The sequence below is a fragment of the Zeus faber genome (genome assembly GCF_960531495.2).
Source record: "Zeus faber genome assembly, chromosome: 17".
Taxonomy (NCBI): domain Eukaryota; kingdom Metazoa; phylum Chordata; class Actinopteri; order Zeiformes; family Zeidae; genus Zeus; species Zeus faber.
The window spans coordinates 5509038-5528902 of NC_137204.1; the positions used below are offsets into that span (position 1 = coordinate 5509038).

The 19865-nt window shown below is 44.5% G+C and overlaps 3 protein-coding genes across 3 annotated transcripts in view; all 3 read right to left on the bottom strand.

Moving 5' to 3' along the window:
* Nucleotides 1-3562: 3562 nt before the first annotated feature.
* On the bottom strand, nucleotides 3563-5131 carry LOC307243492 (dynein regulatory complex subunit 3-like; the record flags this gene model as incomplete). Its single annotated transcript, XM_080018322.1, has 1 exon — nucleotides 3563-5131. One exon carries the CDS (start codon nucleotides 5129-5131, stop codon nucleotides 3563-3565), a length of 1569 nt encoding a protein of 522 aa, XP_079874448.1.
* A 1463-nt stretch (nucleotides 5132-6594) lies between these two features.
* Nucleotides 6595-13822, bottom strand: LOC307243493 (dynein axonemal light chain 1-like; the record flags this gene model as incomplete). Its single annotated transcript, XM_080018323.1, has 8 exons — nucleotides 6595-6635; nucleotides 6793-6933; nucleotides 11771-11897; nucleotides 12105-12160; nucleotides 12951-13006; nucleotides 13078-13187; nucleotides 13298-13336; nucleotides 13814-13822. 8 exons carry the CDS (start codon nucleotides 13820-13822, stop codon nucleotides 6595-6597), a joined length of 579 nt encoding a protein of 192 aa, XP_079874449.1.
* Nucleotides 13823-15986: 2164 nt separating this feature from the next.
* Nucleotides 15987-19865, bottom strand: part of aif1l (allograft inflammatory factor 1-like) — a 31667-nt gene continuing 27788 nt past the window's right edge. The window contains exon 6 of the mRNA XM_080017370.1: nucleotides 15987-19012. Coding sequence (XP_079873496.1) covers nucleotides 18925-19012 — 88 coding nt within the window. The 3' untranslated portion in view covers nucleotides 15987-18924. The remainder of the gene's footprint in view (nucleotides 19013-19865) is intronic.

Below are 19865 nucleotides of genomic sequence, written 5' to 3' on the forward strand. Positions count from 1 at the left end.
CATACATGATATTGAGACCAGAGTGCACCTTTGCTGTACCTGTAATAAATCTACCTAAGTTCTATACGAACTTTACTGACTTTGTTTGTTTGTTCCTCAGACGTATTGGCAGTAAATTACAGGCCGTCAGACCTGACACTGTTTGCTATCCGTTGAGACCTGTAAAAACATTTTTAGAGTCTCTCCCCTTTGTACATAGGCGTTTAGCTTCAAATAGTTTTTTCTCCTTTGTTGTTTTCTCTTTTTAAAATATTTTATTTATCTTCTCCACTGCATCAGTTCTTTGTTTGGAGAGTCCAATTTATTCTGGTCTTACCAGTATCACGGGGGGGAAAGACAGCAGACCCTTTTCCCACAGCAGTGCATTGCACTGCTGCCTCACAGCAAGAAGGTTTACCTTGTTTAAAGTGGCCACTTTTTGATTTGCGGGAAGGATGGCCGCCCCGCCGACAACCTTGCCCGGAGGCACAGAAATGTCCTCCTTTTTTACTATTTTCCAATCCTGTTCGTGATGCCAAATATGTGGTGGAAAAGAATCGCCCTGGCGAAGAGCTCCTTAAATTCAAGATCCTTTATAAAAAAATACCTGAGGTTGACTGAAAAAAAAGGATTCATGGCCTTTACATAATGTCTAGTCATTTGTTTTTTTACTTAAGCAGTGTTCCAACAATTTGTCTAATAAATAGTGCTGTTTGCCAAGCTGAAATATCTCTAAGGAGTAGTATTGGGCAAAAACAGGTTACACTCAGATCCCTAGCTAACAATTACAATCAGTTGCGCAATCATCTTTGAGCACAGTAACTTTCTGCTACACTGGCGCTCACCTTGGCGAAACAGGTCACTCGAACCATCCTGCATACAGTCTGTGGGCAGAGGGGATAGAGGGTTCATGCCACTCTACTCCCCCACCCCCCCCAGTTTCGTGTTGGGGTATGTAGTGCGGGGATTTTGTGGTTTGAGCAGCCATATCTGACCTGGGTCTAGGTAATTGGGGGCCCAGGATCAGAGTGGCTGCATACCTGTTGCTCATTGGTTGGTCTAACGAGCAACAGGTAAAACCCCCATCCCCACACACACTCAGGAGAGGAGCCCTTGTCATGACACGTGTCCATCTGCTCCTGGGCTCATTCCAACGAGCCCATTCTCTACAATATACTGTGTGTCTGAAACCCTGTCGTCTGTGTCTCTGTGCCGCAGGTTCCTGAAAACGCTACTCGGGTGGCGTGTGGCAGGTGAAACTGCCACAACTGGCTATTTCTTCCTGTCACAAGGGTTTTAGTGAGAAACCTGCATTTAGCCACCCTTTGATTAAATGTTTCCTACAGGGAGCAAGACATATCCAACCCCCCGTCATGGTCCTTCGCCCCGTAATGGTACCTGGCATTGGCACTGCACTGTCTCACAGGTGAGGGCTTTGAACCAATTTTCACTATCCCCCTGAAACAGCTGTCAGTCAGAACAGCATTTCTGCTTGCCCGGACATCTTCTCAATGCATGGGGGAGCCGGCTGCCTTGTCTGTGCACCCCAGCTGTTTTTTAATGAATGGCAATCTGAGTAAAGCTACGCTTAAACTTAACCCGGCTTTTATAGAACAAGGGACATCACGCTTGACTCTTTCCACCTGCCACTGCACAGGAACGAGGAAGACAAACGTCTCCATTGCTTATGCCCTATTCGTGCTATGGATACAAACGTATGTCTGATGCACAGCGACAATGAGGAGCACAACTCAGCTGTTTGTTTTTCACAGTGGGGCTGTGAGAAACAAGCCTACATGGAAATGGGTCAAGTGTTGCCACCAGCGGCATTCACTGCCCTGTTTGGAGGTGTGTCAGCGGAAGACAGCATGGCAAGACATGGCAGTGTCACGGGCGTCACCATGCGTCTTTGTCAGATTTTATCTACTGGATGTGTCTGGAGGATCTCTGTCCCCCTCTGTGCTCTGCACAGCGTCCCTCGTGTAGCCCGGATAAGTCGCTGTGAACTGCTTATCCAAATATTCAAATGACAATAGACAGTCCCAGCACAAGATTGGTTTAACTGCCGGTCCAGATACAGTACATCGCAGACCTTCCCTGTTGAGTTGAATCGCAATGCTATTTTTTAACAAGTGGAACACCGTGTATGAATTTAATGCCATTACCTAGTTGGCCGATTGTACCGGCAGAGCTATTGCCGGGCCTCTTGACAGCAGGGCGTAGACTCAACTGGCTTTGCCTTATGCCAACAAGGACGAAGCTGGAGGGCAGAGCCTATGTGAAATAGAATGATAGTTAGCTTGCTCTAATTTCTATGATCATAGGCAAAGCCCTCTAGCTTTTCCTGCCCTACTGTCTTCCTAAGATCGCTGAAGATCCCTGGGGAGCAGAACGGCGGGGGCATGGCCCTTCTTTAGCAGCAGATCACAACTGATAGGCTGATAGGTACATTCTAATTTTTCAGCAGGGCACACATGCACACTGGGGAATCCAGTAAGGATGAAGCCAGAAGCTATGATCATAGAACTTGAGTTAGAGCAGGCTATTGTTTTGTCTTTTGTTCTGTTCCTGAGTTTGGTTGAAAATACTACTTACTTACTACTATACTAATACCTCAGCTACAGAATAATATTGTAGGGTGCTGGGGTGGGTGGTCAAGAAGCCTCCCTGCATTCCCTCCCAGGATTTCAGTTAATGGGTTTATGGACACACTTGTAGTGTTATTTCCTTATTCCTTCAGGGTATTGTAATCATAATTAAGTGGTTATGAGTAAATGTAGTTGTACCGTTATTCCAAATGTTAGTGTAATTAATGACTCCCCCCTTCCCATGGAGTGAGGGAGTGAGTGGGAGTTCAGTTTTGCAGTATGGTATGTCTGTTGCTGCCAATAAACTTGCAATTTTATTAGATCTGCTCTCTGTGTGGGTTCTTTAACAATACATCCTTGAACAAGAAACCCTCCGAGAAGTCAAGGTAGATCATTTGAGAGGAAGAAATATAACGCAAAGCAAATCGTACAAATATTTTCAGCACCCTTGTTCTTTTTTTGTTTTGTTATTTCCTGATTGTGCATATCTAGTCCACTCATTTGACATAGTTTTCTGTTATGCATGCCCACTTGCCTTGCAAATCTTTTTCACCACATCATTCTACCCTGGTTTATAACTTGACTAAAGTCAATATGATTGCTCAACATGTGCCAGAATGGCACTGCTTTTGCTCTCCTATGCCTACCATTTCCATAGCTTTATGAGAATAAGATGAAGAAACAAATATGAACTAACTTGGTAATGAGGTGACAATGATCTTGTCATGTGGAAGCTTCAGCAAAATGAATAATATGAATATATGCCCATAACCCCAGACGTGTCAACACCAGAAAAGGTTAAGGTGTGAAATTGTGTCTTTGCCTTGGTTGACTTATGTGTAATTTCATAAATGTATTCATTTTCTTTCTCTTTTTAATATTCTTGAATTGCAATTTACTATCTAGACATGGATGTAATACAACCATTACAGATCAAAGAATACAAAAAGGTGCAAAATATTTTCTTTGGGTGCATGAATGACTATTCTCAAGCTTTACTGATCATCTTGCAGAAATTCATCCAGCTGATTCCTCAGATGGTCAATGTAGATCTGGATCTCCGAAATGCGCTTTCGATTGCGCTTCACTTCCTCGTCCTGGAGCCCTTTAATGAAGGAGCCCATCCAGGCATTGGCCCGCATCACCATCTTGTCCTCTCGGTTGTCAATCTTCAGAATGTGGGCGCAATGAGAGGCGCCCACTACGTCCATGGCCGTGTCATTGTCCACAAACAGCATTCTCAGGTCATCGGGCATGTCTTCATCCATCTCATTCTTGGCTACCCTCTCTAGGGTAAGGATGGCAATGTCTTTCACCTTCTCATGATGGTAATTCTCCAGATCCCGACAGTTAGAGAATATCCCTTGAGCTTTTTCAATGAAGCTGCCGACCATGTCTGTGATGTTCCTCTCAAAGTCTTTAATGATGTCCTCCAGCTGGTCCACCAGCTGAAGCTCGAGCATCATGAGGTCATTGAAGAGCTTTTGGATGTCCTCTCTGTAGGCTTGAAACTGGGTGTCCTGCGGAGCTGTATCTGAAATCTGCTGCAACTCCCGTATCATCTTCTTCTTGTGCTGCTCAAACTCTGCCACAGTGTGTGCTGCTCTCCGCCGGTTGTCTGCTACACCCTCTTTCAGACCATCGATGAAACATTTGATCTCCGCCCGTCTAAGCTTTTGCTCAGCTAAGCCAAGTTCAAAGATTTGTATGCACAGCCCCACCAGCTGAAGCTTAAATTGATCAACTAGTTCTCTCATCCCTGGTAAAATGGCTAGTTTCTCTGCCTCAGGATCTTCGGCGAACATGCTGTCAAACAGGTAGGCATTATTGAGGAACTCTACAAAAGCATCCAAATGTATTTGCAGTTCATCTTCCTGCCTCTGCTTAATTTCAATGGCGTCTTGTGCCTGTAACTCATTGTGTCTTGTCTCTTCGATGGCATACTGGTATTTGGCCGAAGCCTGCTCCCTTGTTTGTTCATTTGTAGTCAACTTGTAGTCAAGATATACCAAGTCTGGAAGGTAGGCAATAATGAAAAGTTTGTAGTTTCCCTCTTTAGAGATTGGGTTTCCAGATAGATTGACAGTATGCAATTTCTTAAATCTTCTGAGATAAATCACATTGTGTAGCTGGTGCAAAAGGTTATTTGCGATGGAAAGAAAGGAGAGGTTCCCCAGTGTGTCCATGTTCTCTATGACCAAGATGCTGTTATTGAACAGGTTCAGATCCTCCAGTTTCGTCAGAGACTCCAGGCCTTCAATCTTTTTGATGCTGTTGAATGAGAGGTCGAGCCATGTGAGATTAGTGAGGCAGTCTAGTCCTTCAATTTTTGTTATCAGGTTGTTGTTCAGCTGCAACTTGGTCAAGGAGGTGAACTGCCATAAATGTTCAATTTTCAGGATATTTCTGTATTCCAGACAGAGGTGGAAGACATCGTTGAATTCAATGCCCTCTTCCATGGCGATGTGTCCAGCCTCTTTCTGAGGTCCTTGCTCCTCTACTGCCTGATGCAGCATCGCCTCATTCATCACACTAGGCTCATCTTTTCCACAAAGCTGACTCATTTTGCTGCATGCAGCCTCAAACTCGTATCTTCCAACTTGTGGTGTATTTGTGGTGTATTTGTGTTGCTGAGCAGCCAGCCAAGTCCCTCTGAGCTGCCGTCAACAGATTCAACACAAGAAGAGTTTTGTGCAGTGGTTAAACAGCCTGGTTGTAGGACTGCCTGGACCTTTTCTGTGCGTTAAAATTTATCTTTTTTCTGATTATTGATCGAAAGTTGCATCGGAAATCATCCATACATTTAATTATGTCCAAATAAGTCTCGGGATCATAGCCTATGAGCTTGGGTCATCCTTTTTTCAATAATATTAATCACTAGGCAATTCCTTGTTCAATTGTGTGTGCTCCTTCGGCATTAACTGGCGGCAGCTTCTTCTTGGCTTTATAGAGGCAGAGTTGTGACATCACAATGACCTCACATGAAGCTTCCCCCTTTGTGCAGCAGCTGAGGCTTGGTGTGGAATTCCCATTTATATGTTTACTTTTTGCATTAAATAAACTTTAATTACAGCCTATATAGAGGTAATAAAGGTGTTTGTGTCAATTTATGGTTTCCCATCTTCCTCATCATCCCTCTTCATTTGAACCCTCGGGCAGTTAGAAATGCAGAGGGTGCAAGTAATTTCATATAGTGAACAACTGTGCGGTTTTAGTAGGAAAAGAGAAAAGGATAACTCCTTTCCGACATAATTTTTTGTAATCACGGCAGGAGAATAACGGACCAACACTAATGTTTTAATTGAGTCGCATATTTCAGAACTACTTTATTTAGCTGGTCTGAAAAAAGCAGAGATGAAGTCTGTTTGTGCAGTGGGAAAAGAGACTGGATCTGATAACAAGCTTCAAATAAGGTGTTTCATTACTGTCGTCTCTAAAGCCACTTTCCCATATGGAATCCGTACCAATGCTGGATAATAAAAATCAGAAAAGGCAGTCGGTAGACATTACCACATGGCCTCCTTTATGAAAAAGTTCCGTACGGACTCTTTTCCACTGACTGTTCTGGAAACATTATGTCATTCCCGCGCGAGAGGTGTCTAATATCACGCAAGGCTAGGCGAATTATTTTTTAGGACAGCGACTCCCTCAACTATCGTAATTTGATTTGTTTCAGGAGCAGGCCGCTTTGTGACATTATCATCCGAGTTATATCCTAACGTCGTCTCTTGGAAGTCATTCACATCCTGCCACTTGAGTGAGTGCGACACCTAGATAGACAGCTTGAGCCGGGGCTGTGTTTAAAGGAGACTCGGAAAACTAACACTAAAATTTGTATCATTTTAACACAACAAACACACTAGCTACGGAATTAATTCAATGGCTGGAACACTTTATTTTTTACTTCTCTTGACACATCCTTGTACATGCTACATTGTATTTGTCGATTGACGTCTTGTCCGTCCGACAGAGATTGGCCTTCGTTAAAATGTGCAAATTTGTAAAAAAAAAAAAAAAGAAATAAAAATTAATCTTCTTCGTCCTCTTCTGTTTTTACGACTGTGATTCCTGGAGACAAGTCAGACAGAAATTGGAAAATTCTTATCCAGCTAATTATGAAATAAGGAAGGAATTAAGGAATAGCATTGTTTTTTTCAGGTTAATGGAAATGGTATGTTCTGAAAATGACTCCCTAAAATAAGAATCCACATCTCTGGCCCCTCACCATCGATTTTCTTCAGTTTGGGCAGCCTCTTGGAGGCCTCGTCCTGCCAGGTTCCCTCTGCAGAGCACTTCTCCTCCAGGGGGTTTCCTACGAACAGCAGGTCCACCAGACAAGGCAGGTCGGCCAGCTTCCCAAACTCACCTGAGGAGGAGCCCACTGCAATGACTGAAGGGTATACAATAAATTGGCGTGGCCAAGCCGCCACTGCAGACAGGCGGTGGGTGCAGTCTCCCATCCCAGGGCCACTCAGCTCAAAACTGGCGAGGAACGCCTCGGGATTATCCTCCCCTTTCATCTTCTGTAGCGGGGGACGGGGGGGCCCAGCAGTCGTTCCTCGCCAGTTCTGGTGCGCTCCGGAAGGAGGATCTGTATTGCTCGCTGGTTGTCCCGGAGCGCCCCCTGGTTTGCGGGTACTTGACATCTCTTGGAACTGCAGGGCTTGCTCCTCCTGCATTTGTAGCAAGGGCCACCACCATCTGTTCCAGCTGGGAGGACGTCCGGGATTCTGCCTCGCGCTGCTCCATGTCCCTGCTCAGGTGCCACTTGTAGACAATCGTTTTCGCTCAGGTTCTTTTGAACAACAAACTCCGGGCTCGCAGGCCCATATATACACTGCTCAAAAAAATAAAGGGAACACTTAAACAACACATCCTAGATCTCCATGAATGAAATATTCCAGCTGAAAATCTTTATTCATTACATAGTGGAATGCGTTGAGAACAAAATAACATAAGAATGATCAATGGAAATCAAAATCATTAACCCATGGAGGTCTGGATTCATTTCAAGATACAGGTGTTGGTATTCCTGCTGGGTATTGCTGCCTGACGCACCTCCTCCAGTGCCTTTTGACCAGGTGTGCTGTGACACCCCACTGAACACCTCTGTGGGCCTAAACGGGTCATCAGCTGGGGACCACCACTCATCAACGTTTCGCACCTTTAACCCCAGTACGTCTCGCGGTGGCGGTGCAATGGCAGGGATCTGTCCCTGCCACCCCCTGCTGATGCCCTAGGTGTTTGTCCCCCAACCCTTCTGCTTCCTCCTTAGCCACAGCCAGAAGCTGCCTTTCTCCGCCTCCTCTGCCAGCTCTTTCATGGCTTTCCGATGCCCCGCTCCTGTACATCCCATGTCGTGGATTGGACGAGCAGTTGAGGAACCTACGAAGCCCCTACACCCCACTTCCACAGGGCAGATAACAGCTTTCCAGCCCGCCTCCCTGCACTCTGCCGCCAGATCAGAGTACTTGGCGCGCTTCCGCTCATAAGCAGCCTCCATCCCTCCCTCCCATGGTACAGTGAGTTCCACCAGGAGGACTGCCTTACAAGCCTCTGACCACATGATGAGGTCTGGCCGCAGGGCTGTTTCCACAATCTCCCTGGGGAACTGGAGCTGCTTCCCCAGGTCGACCCTCATGGTCCACTCACTTCCCGGTGAGAGGGAGGGTCTGACACTCTCTCCTGCCCTCGCAAACAGGATGGGATGTCGTCCTGGAGCGGAAGGTCTGCTGTTTGCCTCCTTTCTGCATGACTCTGACACCTCTGCCAGCTTCTTCAGAACTTGGTCGTGTCGCCACCTGTAGCGTTCTTGGGACAGCGCTGTCGTGCAGCCCGACAGGATGTGCTGGAGACTTGCGTTGATGGTATTGCAAAGGGGACAGGTCTCTTCGGCACCAAACCATTGGTGGATGTTTCGGGGACAAGGCAAGGTGTCATATGTTGCTCTGATCAGGAAGCTGAGCCTAGCTTGGGGGATCTTCCATAGGTCAGACCATGACATGGACCTGTCTATGAAACCTTCCCATGAAGTCCAACGTCCTTGCTGGCCCTGGGACACCGCTTTGATGTTAAAGCGTTCCTGCTCAGTTCTTGCCACTTCTGCCACCACCATGGCTCTTCGGTCTTCTTTGGAAGCCTTTGACCAGAACAAGGGAGTATTGTCCCTCCCAAGGCCTGCTCGACCCTCCTGGACTCTGCCGACCACCTTGCGGTGCTTCAGCCTGCCGATCGCCATGTCGACCTCTTCTTGGGCTTTCCACTTTCTTCCCGTTCTTATCTGGGTGCCCGCTGCTCTCATCAGCTGGTCAGTGGATTCCCTCAGCTCCAGCACCAGCCGAGCCTTCTCTTGCTTGTAACCCACGCTGATTGCAGTGGTAGTTGTAGCGTGTTCCTACCAAAGAGGCCTACGTCTGAGAGGCATTTTGGTAAACCCAGCCACTTCCTGATGTACGAGTTTGCCAGCCCGTCCATCTTGCTTACCACTGAGGAGGGGATTTCGCTCATCTTCAGTGGCCACATCACCCTTTGGTACAGTATGAACTGGTAACACCATACTTTGTACTTTCCGGGGAGTTGGCTTTGATTGATCTTGGCCAGGTGCTCGCGAGCTGCTTCCTCACTGTCTCCCCCATCAGCCTGTCAGAGAGCTCTGCTGTGTAGGTGCGACCCAGGCTACGGACAGGTTGATCTGCCAGCAATGGAATATTCTCACCGCCCGCGACAAAGATGATGGTGTCGCTTCTGACTCCTTTCCTGATCGACAGACTGCGTGACTTGGGGGGTTTGATCTTCATCCTCGCCCAGCTCACAAGCTCGTCTATCCTCTTCAGCAGTCTTGTTGTGCATGCTGCTGTCTGGAGTATGGTGGTGATATTACATTACATTACATTGAGCAGACGCTTTTATCCAAAGCGACTTACAATTATTCAAACACCGACAGACGCAGCCATCAGGGGTCTAAGTGTCTTGCTCAAGGACACTACAGCATGCTAGCAGGAGGAGCCTGGGATCGAACCAGCAACCTTTAGATTACTAGACGACCAGCTCTACCTCCTGAGCTACCGTCCCACTATATCGTCCATGTAGCCATGTATATCTTCCTAGCCCCTATGAGGATGATCTCGAAGGCTGCGACGAACAGGATGGGCGAGATTGAGCATCCCATGGCAATGCCTACTTCCAGCTGTTGCCAGCCTGTTGTGAAGTCTGATGGGTGCAGCACATCTGGAGATCTCCAAAGTACTTGGCCACCAGGGCTCTCATACAGACTGGGACATGGAAGAAATCCAAGGCGAACTCGATGAGTTGGTGGGGGACCGACCCATATGCGTTGGCAAGGTCGAGCCACACAACATGCAGGTCACCTCTCTCTCTTTTCGCCCTTTGGATCTGCTCCCATATGACTGCAGAGTGTTCCACACACCCTGGGAAGCCTGGCACACCTGCCTTCTGGCAGCTGGTGTCGATGTACCCGTTTCCTGTGAGGTAGCTGGTCAACCTCTTGGCCAGGATGGAGAAGAAGATCTTCCCTTCAACATTCAGGAGGGCGATACTCCTAAACTGGTTGATCGTACTGGAGTTCTGCTCCTTTTGGATGAAAACTGTGACAGCTCTTTGCCATTCTGAAGGGATGACTTGGTTTTTCCAGGCCACTCTCAGCAGATTCCAGAGGTGTCTCAGGACCCCTGGGCAGTACTTGTACAGCTTGTATGGTATCCCATTAGGGCCTGGGGCTGAGGCTGCTCTTGCCTTCCGGACCACCTCTGTTACCTCGCTGAGTTTGGGGAGGGCAGCATCAAAGAGGAATGCTGGGGGAGCTGGGCGAGGAACATAACCAGGGGATCCCAGTGGAGTTGACTTCACTGGGTCACTGTACTGCTCCTTGATGTAATTCTCCAGCTCAGACTTGGTAATCTCCAGCTTTCCGCTTCTCTTGTCCTCTAGCAGCTGTCTGGCATGCTTGAAGGGATTTTTGAAGAAGTTACTCCTCTCTTTCTCCTTCCGCCTTCTGCGCTTACGGATGCGCTCTGCCCTCCGTAGGCCGGCAAAATCTTTTTTCACCTCGTCCCACAGTGGCTTCAGGCCCTCGTTCTCCTCTCTGCTTGGCTTCCTCCACTGTTTTCGGAGTTGACGCCGCCTCTTCACCAACTGCTCGATCTCTCTCTCCCTCCAGACCGCAACTTCGTTGGCTTTAGGCCATTTGACCATCTGCCTCCTTCCAGGTTCTTTCCTCTCTGTTCTCTGGCTTTGCTCGTGGATGTTGGGGTTGCTGTGTGTTCTCTGTGTGTCTTCATCAGTGCCACTCTCGGAGGCATTGGCGTCCACCAAGGGCCCTCCTGTGTCCTCCACCTGCCTTTCTCCAGCAACGGTGGATCCCTCAGCGCTGTGGTTTGCAACCTGGCTTTGGGTTCCTCTTGTCTGACCTGCGGTTGCAGTGCAATGTTGCTGCTGGCCTCCCAGAATCATACTCAAAATAAAAGTAGAAAAATCAGATCACAGGCTGATCCACCTTCTGTGGAAATTCCTCAAGACAATTCAAAATGAGGCTCAGTAATGTGTGTGGCCTCCACGTGCCTATATGCACTCCCTACAACGTCTGGGCATGCTCCTGATGAGACAACGGATGTTCTCCTGAGGGATCTCCTCCCAGACCTGGATCAGGGCATGAGTGGCCCCGGGATGGGACACTGCACCGCCTGTCTGCAGCGGAAGCTTGGCCACGCCCCCTTGGTCCACCACACTGGTGTAGCCAATGCTCTATGGATGTACTACAGCAATTGCAAAAACATGTTCAAAATAAAATGTGATATTAGGCCTACTTTTAGTCAACGCATGTTGAATGAATACCCAAAAATAATAAATATATATAAAATGTATTTTAAGGCTTAAACATTTGCCCCATTGGATTGTTTTTAACCGCAGCAAGAATCTGCAGCATAGTGGTAAGTTTTTCAATAGTAAAGTGTTTAATCCTTTAATTTTTCCTTTTGAAACTACAGTTATTGAGAATTTTGCCCAACACTAACAACAACCTCCCCCAAATTGAACACCTCTCTCAAAAAGACAATTAGGACATTTTCAGTCTAATTTCCGTGACAACCACAGGGAAACACAGCATACAATGACAATGATAAAATGATAATGATAATATTGGTGAAATAATATTCTGAAGAATGAAGCAGGGCAGGGTGGAGCCTCACCCCACTCTTTGACCAGGTTGTTGGACATGTAGAGGACTTGGAGCTTCTTCATCACATGGATTCCCTTCAGCTTCTCAATGAGATTATAAGAGATCCACAACTGTTCCACTGAGTCTCCCACCGCCTCCTGCGCGTGCATGCACACACACACGTACACACATACACAACACGCACACGCAAACACACACACACACACACACGCACACACACAAACTGCACACTAAGAAATTCAAAATGCGTATAGGAGTGTAGATGACCGTTTAAGGAGGTAAGCACAACAACAACAAAAAAAAATTCCAGAAGTAATGGTATTGTTATAAAGTGTGGAACTCACTAATCCATTGAAATTCTTGATGTTGTTTCTCCCGAGGGATAATATCCTCAAGTTCTCTGCAAAGGAGAATACTTCAATTTGTTTGAAAATAGGTCCAACTGTAACTGATGACTTTATTTCATTATGAACCTTTTATATGCAAATGTCAACCAAGTCCCAAGTTTTTCTGGCATGGGCATCAGTGATGAAAGAAAGGGTTGTCTGCTTTTTTCAGATTTGCCTCCCAAGTCTCGGTTTGTTTGATTCAGTTGGGGTAATGCACAAAAAATCTTTTAGCTTTGTTCTCTCACCATGATTTGTTTTGACAGAGAAATGCAAAATGTAAATCAGAAAAATATTTTTGTTACAGAATTATTCAATAATTGATTATTGGTGGAATGCAAAGTGTACATCAGCAACATTAAGTGTTAAATATGCCAAATGTCTTGGTCCTTTTCTTCCCACATTTGTTCAGTCCTTTGTAATTCTATTTTCAGTTGAAGTCGCGGATTCTCTCACGCTCCTACTCACTCGATTGAAATTCAAGTCGCTTGTTTAGGCACTTTGCTGTTTTCGTCCGAACGACTCGAACAAACGACTCTTTCGCTGGAATGAGTCCCTACCGACCCCCGGTTCATCTGAAGGAATGGTTCGATGCAAACAAGTCATCTGCGACTCTTAGGTGACCAGTTACTAAGCGCTTGCCAATTTAATCTGATTCTTACATGAAGGGATTTCTCTTGCAGCACATATTCTCAAACAAAACTGAGACGTAATGATATCTCTATACTGTAAGATGAGATCACACCTTATCAATCCCATGTCTGAAATAAGTGAAATGCTTCTGGGATGCTGAACCAAACTTACTCAGGCCGTTAAGATTTGCAATTTTCTCGATGCAGTTTGTGGAGAGGGACAGTTTCCTATGGAAAAAGGAAAACGTATGTAAAAAAAAAAGAAAATGCATTGAATGACCAGCGGGATCGGGACTCACTCGCAGTTCACGAGTTTGGACAAGGTGGCGTCCATCTTGTCTATGGGAGGAATCTGACTGAACAGCATCACCGTCGTTGCCTCAGCAGCTTTCTCTCCCATCTTCTCCTCCTGGACAAAACAGTGATCAGTGTTTGGAGAGCTGCATTTCTCCTGCAGTGTAAGTAGCATGTGAGGTTCACGATGACGTTATTCTTCTGGTGTTTTTGCCAACCACGTACCCATCTGGCTAGAGCATCCTTGATGGTCGTTGCTTTAGCCTGGCAACATTACAAAACAGAGTTTTGTAACTAAGATGCGATACAGATCTTTTAATGTTGGCAAAAAATGGGAATCGGATAACAACAACCTGCCGTTTTGAGTGAGTTCCTATACACCTTTAGAGAATAGAGAAGATCTATTTGATTATATGTCGATGTATCTCACCATGTTGCTATGACGCTTTCTGTCTTATCTTTTGGTTCAAACTGGCGCCAGCTTGTTTTCGCTTAATTTTACAGGAGCAGATATGTGACATCACAAAAACATCACAAGGCAATGCCACTCCCCCCCCCCCCCCCCCCCCAGTTGCCACAGCCACAGGCCTACATGGGAAATCCTCCTCACATGTTTAAACCTGTTTCAGTGACGATCGGGTTTCTCTGCTACTTTCCCAACAAGAAACCTCAAAGTTGAATAAATCTATTGGAGTTAAATTATGGTCTTTATTACAAAATAAATCTTAGAATTCCCCCTACCTTTGACATATGTCTAATAAAACCTTCCTCCATGATTCAGCCAAAAACCAAAAATTTCTCTAAATTTATCATTAACATCATCAAAATCCTGACGAGATACAGGAGAGGATGGACATCTTTCCCTCACAATATTTCCACTGTAGCTTCTTTGTTTTCTTAACAAAAGTGTGGACATGTGTAAAAAAAATAAAAACATTTAAAAACATTTAAGGACGTGTCACCTCCCATGATAAATCTGTGCACCAGACTGTCTGACCTCCATTAAAAACCAAATGTACGTTTCTGCAAGTCTGGCAGCTTGACGTTAGCTGGCCCAGTTAGTCCAAATGGTTCTTATGTGGTCTCTGTTAGAAGAATATGGTTTAGAAACCACTGGTCAAAATATATATGGAAAAAAAAAAAGTTAAAAAATAATAAGACAGCATGGTTTCCATAAGGCTGTAATACCACAGGACACCTTCAGAGGTCTTGTGGAGTTCATGCCTCGACGGGTCACAGCTGTTTTGGCAGCACGAGGGGGAGCTACACAATAATAGTGGTTATTAATGGTGGTTTTAATGTTGTGGCTGATCAGAGTATAGTGTAATACAAGAATTGTATTACGCTATACACCGATCAGCTGTGACTGTTAGTGACCAGTAGATGGCAGTGTCTGACTCACAGTGATACACATTCATATTAACGCTCATATTTTAGGTTATGTTCAAAACACAGTGCTTAGATTCAGTGCTAAGTGCTTAGAATTGTTATTTCCTATTTCTGTGTTACTCATTGTGCAATGTAGCCTTCTTGCATAGTTACTTCGCATTACTTAAAAAGGAAGTTGGATACAATAAGAACACGGATGTAACAGTTTCCCTCCTCCAAAAACATGCAGGTTAAATGGGGATATAGGTATGTGGGGAAGTATTCTGAAAGTGTAATATGTTGTATAGTTGAATGGATGGATGTCTTTGTTAGGAACCCACATCTCCACCTTCCCTTCTGGCTCTGCGCAGCCTGCAGGGATCTAGTTTCATGGGCCAGTGATGATTGTTTTAATGACAAGGTGCTTATTAAAGCCCTGGCAGATCACTATGTGTTATGATGCTGGTTGAAGCAGAATATACAGGAGTTACATATTCTACTCATTACGCCCCTCTACTTGCTTCCGCCTCACTAAAGCATACTGATGGGTATTTACACCACGCCGCAACTATACTGTCGTAACCCTTGGTGTGATATTTAAAGTTAACTTATGTCTGAAAATTATGAAATGTTTCATGGTTTTGTAACCGTTATGGAGGTTTATTATGATGTCTTACTTAGCCAAGGGGAAAAACAAAGTATACTTAAGTGGTCTGAAGGTATACCTTTTACTGTATGTACTGTATTCACATTTAAGTTGCGTTGAATTGAAAACCACTTCATTTGCACAGTGTGTTAAAGGTTGTACTTAAGATGTCCTTAAATATAAAAACATGTAATGTATTTTTGGTTGCTTTTGATGACTAAAATAATACTTTTAACTCCAGTATGGTATAGATATAAAGAAAAGCCTAAGTTAAGTTAACATTTCAATAAATTTTTTTAAGTGTACTTTAACTACCCTTACAGCGTATAGAAATTAGTTCATGAATTTAGCACATAAAAGTAAATAAGAAGTTAGGCAGTAACACTTTTGAGACTTTATACACTAAAAATATACTTTCAGTATGGAAAATACCGCCCCCCCACAACTGATGAGAATACAATAATGCAGAATGTAGGTTAGCTTTTATCCTTCGTCTAAATGTATTTTTGTGCAGCTTTATGCTGTTTCATGTGACGATGTGAATACCAACGGGAACGTGTAACAACCTTTAATGACTTCAATCCTCAATGGGTAAATTACAAAGTTTAGGGAAGTAAAAGTATGTGCATTTATCGTTTTTTATATTGTAATGTTTTGTTTATTCACATTTGTCTATTATTAAGTTGAAAGGCTGAGGTTTTTGACATAATTTGTTAAAAATGTCAGACAGTTCACACATAAAGCTTCATAGGCCTTTTAGACTTTTTTCAAAATGAGCATTCTATACTTTATAGAGATGTTTTGTATTTTCTGTTGTCATATCTAGTTTATTTTAATGAGAAGTGATTCAGACACAAAAAAAAGCATAAAAGACAGATCTGTAGCAGAAGAACTTTAATTCCTTTGGTGTTTTCAAACATCTTAATGATGGTTAAATAGCACTACCAAAACTAAAAACCTTTATTTTACCGGAAATAAAGTTTTAAAAATGTATTAAGTTGATTGAGATTCACGTACCGTATATTCCTTTTTGTGAGACACAGGGGAAAAAGGACAAAGGTTTACTACCTCTGCAGCACAATTCACAGGAATATTTTTTCTCGACGTGTCAGAATGGACGGTGTGCGGAAAGAAAACAGGGAATGAGAATGCAAAAAGCAAGTAAGAAACAAATGTATATTTAAAAAAAAACACACAAACAGACATTACAGAGCCAAAGGGTCGATGGGTTTCCCATTTTTTCTGCGAGACAGAAAAAACTAAACTGGAGGGATTACAAAAAAACTAGTCCATTTTCAATCTGTGAGGGAATCCTAGGTAGTACACACATTAAAACCATTGCGCACGCACGCACACACACACACACACACACAAAATGATTTCATGTGAAGCAGTCAGCCGATGACTACACTCTTAAAAGTTGTCAACTGTCTCAGTTTCTCACACGTGATTTTAGTTCGACAGTTTCTGTACGTTGAGGCACTTGGAATAATTTCTATTAAGTCCTATGCATGTTGCTTGTAATGAGACAGTTCAGCTTTCCGATTCTACCAATGTCATGGCTTTAACCAGCAGTAGTATCCAAATCCACCCAATGTTTTTTTTTTTTAATCGTTCCTTGTGCTTCGTGTTAAAACAGATGATTATGAAAATACACTACTCACAAAAAGTTAGGGATATTTGGCTTTAGGGTGAAATTTATGGAAAATGTAAAAAGTTCACACTTCAGTGATATTATATCATGATAGTAGGGCATTTAAGTAGAAGCAGGCAATGGTGATTTCCTCATCTCAAACAATTTATTGAAACAAAAGCCAACAACAGTGGTGGGTTTACCACAACAAAAAATGTCAATGTCTCAATAACTTGTCATGTGCCCTTGAGGACCAATTACAGCTTGACAACGATGTCTCATGCTGTTCAAAAGTCGACTTATTGTCTGCTGAGGCCTGGCACCCCACTCTTCTTGAAGGGCGTCCCTCAGGTCATTGAGGTTCTGAGGTACAGAGTTACAAGCCTCTACACGGTGACTAAGCTGATCCCATAGGTTTTCTATGGGATCCAGGTCTGGAGAAAGTGCAGGTCACTACATTTGAGGTACCCCAGTCTCCAGCAGCCGTTCAATAATGATGCCACCTCGATGAGCTGGAGCATTGTCGTCCATGAAGAGGAAATTAGGCCTGTGTTGTTCATGCAGGGGCACAATGACTGGATTAATGATGTTATTCAGGTAGTGTGGGCTTGTCACTGTACCATTCACAAAGTGTAGGGCAGTTCTGTATTGACTAGTCACACCTGCCCAACTGTAACACCACCACCACCAAAGGCTCGTCTGGTGACAACAGTGGCTGATGCATAGCGCTCTCCTTGACGTCTCCAACATCGTTGGCGGCCATTTCTGCTCAACGTGAATCGACTTTCATCAGAGAACAGCACTGAGGCCACTGGTCCCTCGTCCAGTCTGTGCCTGGTGGTGTGGTCAGGTACTCTTGCAGGTCGTCTAGCACACAGACCACACTGATGTAAACGGTTTTGAATGGTCTGACGTGACACTTGGGTGCCTCTCACCTCCCTTAAATGTGCCTGGAGTTGAGTGGCATTCATCATCCGGTTCCGCAGGGCACTGTTCACAATGAAGCGCTCATCAGTGTGGGATGTGGCCAAAGGACGTCCACTTCTATGTCTTTCTGTGACTCTTCCAGTCTCTCTGTATCTCTGTTGCAACCTGCTGATGACACTCTGTGACACTCTAAGCTCAGTTGCCACTTCCCTCTGAGAACATCCTGTTTGATGCCTCGCTATGGTGAGGTACTGTTGATCAGTTGTTAGGTGTCGTCTTGGTCTCATGATGTCAAAATGTGAACAGCATGATGAAGAGGACTGTTTAAATACCAATTCTAATTGAAGCAGGAAATGTATTGGTCGATTCATGGATCAAACACCTGTTGTGAATTTTGCCGTTCAGCTCCTTGTTAGAGAACAGCAAGTTGTGCAAAAAGTACTGAAACAATGAACAGTTGGACATGTGCATTCAAAAGTTTAGAGAAGGTCAAATTAAGTTCACCTGTAAAGGTTATAGTGCATTTTAGGTTCATCCTGAAATTTGACCCGCAAGCTGAATATCCCTAACTTTTTGTGAGTAGCGTATATTTAGTAAACTGGGGGGGGGGGCATACTGTGAAGGGTTTCCCCTTTTTACACCAAAGAAGATGACAGTTTTCAGTTTAAAACAACTATGACATTGTCACATTTAATTCATCAACCAGATAACACGGATCACTATCGATGCTACGTTTATATACTATTATATACTGTATATACTGAGCTATCCATTCAGTCAAACATCACCTTACCACATCCTCAGTCACTGGTCCCACGTTAGTACATCACTGTTTGTATTTGAGGGGAAGCAGTTAAATTCAACAGTTATCACAAGGGTTTACAAGTTTTTTGACACTAGTTAAAAATATGCAGCTTCTTTCATATAAATATATACACGTATGCACTTCATAAAAAAAAGCTAGTGTGCTTCCATTTTGTCTTTTCACAGCAGATATACAGTAAGAAGGTTATTATCTCTCACACACACACACACACACACACACACACACACACACACACACACACACACACACACACACACACACACACACACACACACACACACACACACACACACACACACACACACACACGAGGTTTAGTTTTGTTTCATGCTGACTCTTCTTGCGGTGTCTTGACGCTGGACTCAGGGTAAGGCTATGTACACGTGTCCCCGGGATGCGGGGCCACTTAGTCGGCCCCTGTGCCCTGCTGCTTCTGGTCGTGGGGGGGGGGCCTACGGCAGGCTGGCGATGTCCCGCTTGGGAGGCGGGCCGTCTGGCTTACAGCTGGCTCCGTTGGCCTTGTCCTCAAAGACCAACACTCTACAGAGAGAAACGATGGAACATCAGTCACATACAGGATACGGAGGAGGCTTTTTTTTAAATTTTAAATCTCTATTAAGCCATTCTGTCTTCATGGAGGGCACGAACAGAAATGGGATATTTGAAGCGTGTCAAAAGGCACATGGGCCCAGTTGGGTGGATACTCTTTGAAATCGATTAAGGAATGGATACAGGATTACCACAGAAGATTTGGGTATAACAACGAACTGGCAGGAAGGAACGAAGGAAGGAAGGAAGGAAGGCATTACTTGCAAAATAAAAGCAATGTGTTAGAGAAAGGAATGCCAAGCAGCTAGGTTCTTTACTCAACTCAACAAAACAGAACTTAAACTGTGGCATTTGTCAGGTGGTATAATGCAGCGTTGTCATTGGTCGATGTCACAGAGAGGAATTAGGGGCTGATCTCCCTTATGCAACTGCAGCACACTGTCTTGTGGAAATGAGATGCAGGTGTAGATTGAGGTCGCGGTTTTAACAGGTTGAATGGTGCAGCCCTACTGAACAGTGACCAAAACAAATAAAACAAAGACAAAACAACAACAACAACAAGGTGATGGTGCGTACGTTGCACATAGTAGAGTGAGGTACCTGACCCGAGCTATTAAGAGCATATGCCGTCTTAAATGTCCTTTTTTGGAAAACCTCTGCAAAGCTCTCCACTAAGCCCATAAGGAGCACTGATCCCACTGCTGGACATCTACGGAGTGCACCTTTACTCTGCAGTATCACCACCACATCCAGAGGAATGATAACTGTATGGCAGGGATCATAGATTTGCATTGGAGGATGGAGTATTGTTAAATTATAAACATTTCACACTTTTCAGTTTGAG